Source organism: Miscanthus floridulus, unplaced genomic scaffold (assembly GCF_019320115.1).
Source record: "Miscanthus floridulus cultivar M001 unplaced genomic scaffold, ASM1932011v1 fs_898_2_3, whole genome shotgun sequence".
NCBI lineage: Eukaryota > Viridiplantae > Streptophyta > Magnoliopsida > Poales > Poaceae > Miscanthus > Miscanthus floridulus.
Window position 1 is genome coordinate 320 of NW_027097425.1, and position 7,872 is coordinate 8,191.

General features: G+C 44.3%; 2 protein-coding genes across 2 annotated transcripts; one reads left to right on the plus strand and one right to left on the minus strand.

Moving 5' to 3' along the window:
* The first annotated feature begins 1,840 nt into the window (after window positions 1-1,840).
* Window positions 1,841-3,988, plus strand: LOC136533489 (universal stress protein PHOS32-like). Its single transcript, XM_066526032.1, has 4 exons — window positions 1,841-2,300; window positions 2,422-2,531; window positions 3,395-3,513; window positions 3,605-3,988. Exons 1-4 carry the CDS (start codon window positions 1,886-1,888, stop codon window positions 3,693-3,695), a joined length of 735 nt encoding a protein of 244 aa, XP_066382129.1. The 5' UTR covers window positions 1,841-1,885; the 3' UTR covers window positions 3,696-3,988.
* Window positions 3,989-4,400: 412 nt separating this feature from the next.
* On the minus strand, window positions 4,401-7,608 carry LOC136533487 (D-cysteine desulfhydrase 1, mitochondrial-like). The gene is made up of 10 exons (XM_066526030.1): window positions 7,357-7,608; window positions 7,140-7,205; window positions 6,841-7,035; window positions 6,654-6,764; window positions 6,293-6,384; window positions 5,715-5,804; window positions 5,547-5,604; window positions 5,362-5,475; window positions 5,082-5,179; window positions 4,401-4,973 (listed from the first exon to the last, which is right to left on the minus strand). Exons 1-10 carry the CDS (start codon window positions 7,606-7,608, stop codon window positions 4,769-4,771), a joined length of 1,281 nt encoding a protein of 426 aa, XP_066382127.1. The 3' UTR covers window positions 4,401-4,768.
* Window positions 7,609-7,872: the final 264 nt, after the last annotated feature.

Genomic DNA, 7,872 nt, shown 5'->3' on the forward strand with positions numbered 1-7,872 from the left:
GCACAGAACGCGTTCGTTCGGTCCGGGCGTTTCCGTAGCTCCATACTTACCTGGACGGGGTCGACGGGCGATCGCGAAGGCCCGTGGCCTGAGTCAGTGGCCCGCATTGCACTTGGCGGGTGCGCTGCCTTACCATCTCCCTCGAGAATAAGGCTTCGGCCCCTATCTGTGTTGGTGGCCTGCGCGGGGTTTTCCTACTGGATCCTTGCTGCTCTTAGCGCTTTCGCGTTGCGATCCATATTTGGGTTTCCGCGGCCCGCTTCCGTAAGTGACCTGCTGCACATCAGTCTACGTGCTAGTTTGTTGTGGTACCATCGTTTTTTTCATTTTTGCTTCTGCTGCTCATCAGTCACGTGCAAAGTTTGTGTTACCATCGTTTTTTCTTCTCCAATTTTTTTTTTCTGTTTGACGTAATCATCTCTTTTTTTCGAAATATTGTTTGACGCCGATCATCAGATATAAATAAAGCTTAATAAAACTTTAGAGCAAAGCGGAAATCGCTGACCAAAAAGATGCTTAAGTTTTCCTCCTCCAAGAAGATGTACTTGTCGTCATTAAGGGCAGTCTCAACCCATAGTTTAATGGATAGTTTCCAAGAAAAAAATAGAACAATAAATGATCTATAGAAACTAACCTCCACAGCCATGGTTTCCATAGTAATTTCTATGTAAAGAAAAATTTAATGACCTCATACAAGCATCATAGAAAGAACATTGATCAAGTGCGGCAAGGGACCGCACGGGAGATGTATGAGCACCGGCGACGCCTACGCCGGCGAACCGGAGGCCGCGCCGGCGAGGAGGCAGCCAGCAGCCAGCAGCCAGCAGCCCAGCACCCAGGTCAGGCTCGGTGACTCGGTGTTGCCTTCGCCAGTTCGCCGTACACTCGGACATGGTCTGTCGTCTGACTCTGACGTTCCTACGGCCAATGCACCAAACGAGAGCGAACAGAATTTCCGACAAGTCGTATCGGGGCGTTCGCTGGGCCAAACAACGGCCCAGTTATCTAAGAACTGGCTTATGTGGAGGCCCATTGAATGGTTTGGGCGGTTTTTACGGCGGATAAGCTAATTTGTTATAACAAAAAAAACACTGTACCATGCCTGATAAATCAGGTCAGTAAGTTCAAAGATGAGGTGCTACGGTTGTGTTGAATCACTGCACATGTAACGTGTCAGTATCCATTTCCCATTGGTGTGTGACAAGTCATGCAAAGGATGGACTTGGAATTAAAATATTAAATCCCTTTCAGCTAAAATATCCTCGGATCAGCAAGTACCTGTCATCCATACGTAGTTACGTACGCACTGAACAAGTCCTTTCCACGCATGTTTTGATCTGTTTATTATGCTCTCTTACTTGCCGGGACAAAGCTGACCAAAGCAGATATGCACGACCCTTCAAGACGACCACTGAACAAGCAAGCTTTTGCCTGTAGGGACTAGGCAAGGAGCGAAAAAGAAGGCTGGGTATGCGATTCCATTCCAGCACCAGCCTCAGCCTGCAGACCCCTACACCGGCCGGCCCACAGTTTTGCCTCTGCTAGCCTCAGCAGACAACTATTGGTAACGATACCGTGTCGGGTTCAAACATAGAACGAGAATGAATAATGAAGCAAGCTATTTCTGTTAAGAAAGCGAGAGTTTCTATTATGGTTTTTGGACACCTCTCTTCTAGTCGAACTCCATGTGATTGCCCACAGGAAAGAGACCTCGGTTGGCACTGATAACTCATGAGTCATGAACGATTGCTAAAACTACACTTGGAGCCAGATAACAGCCGGAGCTTTACTAAAACTACACTGATAAGCCACCGTTTCTTGGGCTTTCTAGACAAGTAGAGCGCCTTCTGGACGTTTAGTGCCATCATAGTATGTCCAGCTGGCAATGCCCTCCCAACCGTCAGTAGGGGATATTTGGCTCGACTCCAACAATCTTAAACCTGTACGAGTACTCCAACTCAGAGCAGAACCCGAGCTCTTCCCAGGAACAGCGCTATATATAGCTGCCTCTGCGCCTCGGCCTTCCTGCACCACCTTCCTTTTCCCTCCCAGCTTCAGCTTCACACCTCCACAGCCTTCGTACACCGGCGAACTCCACAAGAAACTCGCAGCAGGTCCGGGCATGGCTGCCGAGAAGCGCACCATTGGCATGGGCATGGACTACTCGCCGTCCAGCAAGGCCGCCGCGAGGTGGGCCGTCGACAACCTGCTCAAGGCCGGCGACAGGATCATCCTCGTCCATGTCCTCCCCAAGGGGGCGGACGCCAGCCACAAGGAGCTCTGGAAGAGCACCGGCTCGCGTAAGTAGAATCATCATTGAGTTTTTACTTCTGCTGGTATCTCTCTTGAGTTCAGACTTCTCGATCCCAAAGATAGTCAGCTGACAGCACCGTTGTTTCTGTTCTTTTTTTTAACTTGAAGCTTTGATTCCTCTACCGGAGTTCATGGAGATGAACGTGCAAGCAAGGTATGGATTGAACCCTGATAAAGAGATACTGGAGATCCTGCAAGCTGCATCCAAGTCCAAGCAGGTAATATCTCTACAGCAACTACTAACTTGTTGGCGGAATTTTCTGTTATATGCGATCATGCAGTTTGTTCACTCTTTTTCAAGGGTTCTGCTAGATGATTAGTCTAGAGAATGAAATTGTACTGTTACATAAAAATAAAAAACAGAACGCATAGTTTGCAACGGATACAATCCAAAGTATTTTTGTATAGCACAATAGCAAGGGCTATGGCCTAAATTTCACACCTAATGCTACAGATCTGAGTAATACAGTTAGGATTCCATCAGAATTGTATCCAACAAGGAAAAAAAAGAAGAGTATTCACTCAAATTCTCATGTAGACTTGTGTTGTCGGAAGTCAGGTCAATCATAATGAGACCATAATCTCAAATTTAATCAAGTTTAGGGTGGCTGGCTAGCTGCTATATGTCATATTTATATCATAGCTTCCCTAAACATCAAACTAGATGAATCATTTTCAGACATTACTGCCTCCTGTATTATCGTCTAATAGTGTGAATCCCTATGTGAACCAGTCATGACAAAACAATGGGCCAAACACTACCCAACTATTAAACAACCAGCAGAATTAGTAAGGGTACTGAGTGAGCAGCTGACATAATGAAAACATCGTTTGCCCATACAGCCAATAGAGCTCTCCATGGCAGTCCCTTGAGATTATATGCACAGCTTTGTCAACCCCGCTTTTAATGTTTTGGTAAGGCTAAAGGCAACAGCCAAACATTGTAAAAGGTTACCTGTCACCTGCCTTTCATGGCTCCAACTATCTACAGAATTATTTTTCTTTTTGGAGGCAACAAAAAATAATATTGTATCCAGATATGCTGTTTAGTAAAATTTTGCTTCTATGTCGGCCTGATCAGGTGGAAGTACTAGCAAAGATTTACTGGGGTGATGCAAGGGAGAAACTCTGTGAGGCGGTAGATGATCTCAAGGTGGACTCCTTTGTGCTTGGTTGCAGAGGCTTGGGGCCACTGAAAAGGCTAACATCTAACCTCTCCTCTGTCAAGTGCTTAGTCTTTGGCTTAACACAGCTCCCTTAATTTTTTACATTTCATTGGATCTCAATGCAGGGCTCTCCTTGGAAGTGTCAGCAACTATGTAGTCAACAATGCAACATGCCCGGTTACAGTGGTGCGTGGACCAATTGGATCGAGTGCCTGATCTTTTCTGCTTAAAGGTGGAACTTTTGTAGTGCAAGGATCATTTAGTACAACTGGGTTGACCTCGTTTTAGAAGGGCGGGCCTGGTGCAAGCGGTAGAGTCTTACCGCCTGTGACCGGAAGGTCCCGGGTTTGAGTCGCGGTCTCCTTGCATTGCACAGGCGGGGCAAGGCTTGCCACTGACACCCTTCCCCAGACCCCGCACAGAGCGGGAGCTCTCTGCACTGGGGTTGACCTCGTTTGTGAGGATGATGTGTTAGCTCTGGTATTTAACTTAAGTGTTATTACTTGACATCTGTTGCCCAGTCATGATATCTGTGACTTTCCCTCTATTAAATCTTATTTATATGTTTTTCGTTGTGAAATTATGTAAGAAAAAGTATACAGGCCATTTGAATGTGTCATTGGTGATTCTGCTTTTTTATCTATGTGTGTGACAAGGCTTCACCTACTAAATATCAATGATTACTTCACAGGATTCTGAAGGATGAATGACAACAAATGTAGTTGCTTTTTTGTATAAGTTATTGTGGTTCTTAACTGAAACTCAGGAGATAAGGGAACCCTACAGGTTGGCACTTGGTAGCTGCTTTGTTGAGGGCGCTAAAGACCTACTGATAGGCATGTCCTTGTAGCAGAAAGCAATTTCCAAATTAGAAGTTCTTATTACAAACAAAAACAAGGTTGCAGGCAGAGAAGACACGCAAACCTCAACATAAAAATATTTATTCCAAATGGCAGAAAGATGTGCTTTATTCTTAAATTGCATCAGTGCTCTATACAATGTGAACCATCTATTCTGCATTTTCTTGCACAAATGTAAGAGTAAAAACTCTATGATGAATACAATGTTTGCAAGAATGAGCCATCATGGAAGCCTATGTTGTCTCAACATAGCAGGTCCCAAGCCCTGGTAAAGGAGGAGGGTTGTGATAGGCGTGGCGAGCCAACGTTAAATCTAGCCATTCTAATGGAGATAAAACCCGAAATAGCCTACCCCAACTTGTTTGGGACTTAAAGGCTTTGTTGTTGTTGTTGTAATGAGCCATCATGGAAGCACATGGACCATATTAATCAGAACATCTTACCAGTGCCATCTTTGCGTGGAACAGAATCTTCAAGATCCATTCTGCGCCAGCTCCCAGCCAAAGATGACAACTGGTCAGCCTTATCATACAACCCAAGAAGACCACCTGTGTGGATAAACAGAACTTTTCTCCCTTTCCACTTGGCTGGATTGCCAGCCATGTCTTTTAGCAATCCATAAACTGCCTTCCCACTGCATTAAAATGATGATGCACGTATTTTTATACAGTTTACGACTAGCAAATACCAGAACATAGACCGCATGCCAAATCTATTTCATTGATTCAGACATAGGTTGCACCTGTAGACTGGATCAAGGACAATGCCTGTTGCTGCAGCTATGTCTTTGACAAACTTAAGCTCCTCGGCTGTGTTCATGGCGTAGCCTAATCCCTTAGCCTGTCAAGGAGAAGTTAAAGAGAATGTCAAATGTTCATTGACTGTTGCAAAATTTTGATTATGAAATGTAGTTTATATATTTAAAACAAGTTGAAACAAGGCACTGCAGATGAACTTTTTGGAGTTAGCACACCAAAATGATTTACCAATAATAAATAATGAAAATTCCAAAATGTACTTACATTTTCGATGCTAACTATATCATGCGAATCCAAACCAGAATTAAGTCCATCAATCAGGCCTTGGGCATAGTCATAGAAGTATTCAGGATCATCACAAACAGAGAATGCATGGACCTATCCACCGAGAGGATATTAGTCTAGAAAGTTCAGTGCCAGATAATACAACAAACAAGGGTAGATCATACTTTTGTATTTAAGCTGCTCAATCTGGATCCTAAAGCAAGGCCAGCAATGGTTCCACCACTGCATGAAGTTAAATATTATCCAGCCATAAAGTGATGCCTTGCAACTTTCAGAATCTAGGCATGACAGAATAAGAACTGCACACACAAAATTACCCATAAGAAGTATACCTGCCACATGCAACAACAATATCATCAAACTGAGCATTAGCAGATTGCTGAATTTGCTGCTCGATCTCCCTTATTGCCTCAATATATCCCCTGAACAGTAAGATTTATAAAGATCAGGCTGCACTTTCTAAACTGAATTCATTTATAAAAAACTGACATGGTATGTGCCAGACTATTTGAAGTACAACCCTTTACAGCATGTAATCTTGAATTCTTATTATTTTATTATGAAACTCTGACTCAAGGTCCATAATAAATTATGTAATATTTACACACAAGGCAATTTCTTACATTCCACTAGCTAGCCAGTATACTGCACTACACCAACATTGAAATGTCTTATGTCTTATGCTAATATTGAAATGTCTTATGTCTTATACGTTATCACATGATTCAACATGTAATCTATACATATCCCGTCGTAGCATAAAGGCCAACAAATATTACAACAAAACGACAAAGGCCACCATTCATGGATACTAACCCCTGAGGTAACTTCAGATTATTTAATAAACACCAAAATGAAATATGCAACCATGAGTTGCTCTTGGCAGTTAGCACTGAGTATAGAATAATACCAAGTTCCCAATGAGTTTGATCCACCAACAGGAATCACATATGGCTTCCTCCCTTCTTCCAGAAGCCTTTTTTTCAGCAGATCAGCTAAAGCCTACACCAAATAAGTCCATGTCACACGGTTAGAAATTCCCTAGTCCAAAAAAAAAGAAACTACGGCAAGTGTCAGTGTACAGTGGCAAAAAGCACAGTTTTTATTTACTTAAGTATAAGCTACTTGATTGGTTCTCTAGAGAAGTGACTAATCATGCATGAATGACAAGTAACACCACAGTGGAACAAAGGCATTGGTTACTGATGGCCATGCAGAAACACAATAAATGTTCACACCAATAACATAATAAAACATGAAGAAGAGCTTACCACACTGCCAATTTTTCCGTACTCTTCTTTTGACACAAGATCAATGTGTGCCCCAACTAGTCTCTCGACAAGGAGATTGCCAACCAAACCAGGGTCCTTATCCACAAGAAGCTGAAAATGTTCCACCAAAACCAAATTATGCCATAGCATTCTACAGATTTCACATCACCAACAACACAAAATTGACCTCGGAGGTACGTAGTATCAAGTAGCAATCAAGATTGAGATACTTCGCAGCCACAGCTGTGGCACGGCAGTGGTTGCTCTGTATACCACCAACAGTAATAACGCAGTCTGCCCCTTGTGCCACAGCATCTGCCATCAAGAACTCCAGCTTCCGGACCTTGTTTCCACTCAACTGCATGCCTGATAAATCGTCTCGCTACAAATCCCCAAAAAGTACCGTGTCAGAAACAAAATGTCAAATTAACATATATTGCAAGTTTTCGATTGAATTTTAATGGGAGATGGGGAGACTGGTTGCACCTTGATCCATACTTCCGTGCCTACCGGCAAATTGGGCAGATTCCATTTGTGAATCGGTGTTGGGAACTGTTTCGATTTGAAAGCATAATTCACGAGTCACACGAAAGTGATCAACTCAAACACGGAGTTCAAGTCAATTCGAACTAATCTGAAGTTATGGATAGAGCAGGTAGCGGTCAAGCAGTGGGGCAGGAATAGATGGGGAAGGGAAGCTTACATGGCCGAGCGAGAAGGTGTGGGAAGGCATGGGGGAGAGGTGTGTGGCCCACGCCGGCGGCGCGTAAGGCTTCTTCGACAGGAAGCCCCCGATCTGAGCGGTGGCAGAGGAGAAGGTGGAGGGAACTCCGACCACCCCGGTGGCAGTGACTCCGGCCATCCCGGGGGCGGCGACAAGACTCAGGTGGCGAACGGCAGCGAAGCGACAGAGGTGTGGGAGAGTCGAAGAGACGGTCATTCCGAGGAGGGTCATGGAGAATTGACGTTTCCACGACCAGAACTCCAGAAGGCGGCCCGCACGCCAGATGGGCCAAAACCGGCCAGGGTCCGGCCCAACTATAGGCCTAACGGCACGATTGGTTTGCGGTCTACCGTGAAAAACACCAGACAAATGACCCATTTCTTTTTGGCCCTCAAAAAAAATTTTTGTTCCCTATTTGACACCGAGTTCAACTTTTATTCCTTACATAACACTCCGTTGCATTTTTCATCCAGCCACCGTTAACTGCGCTGTGAA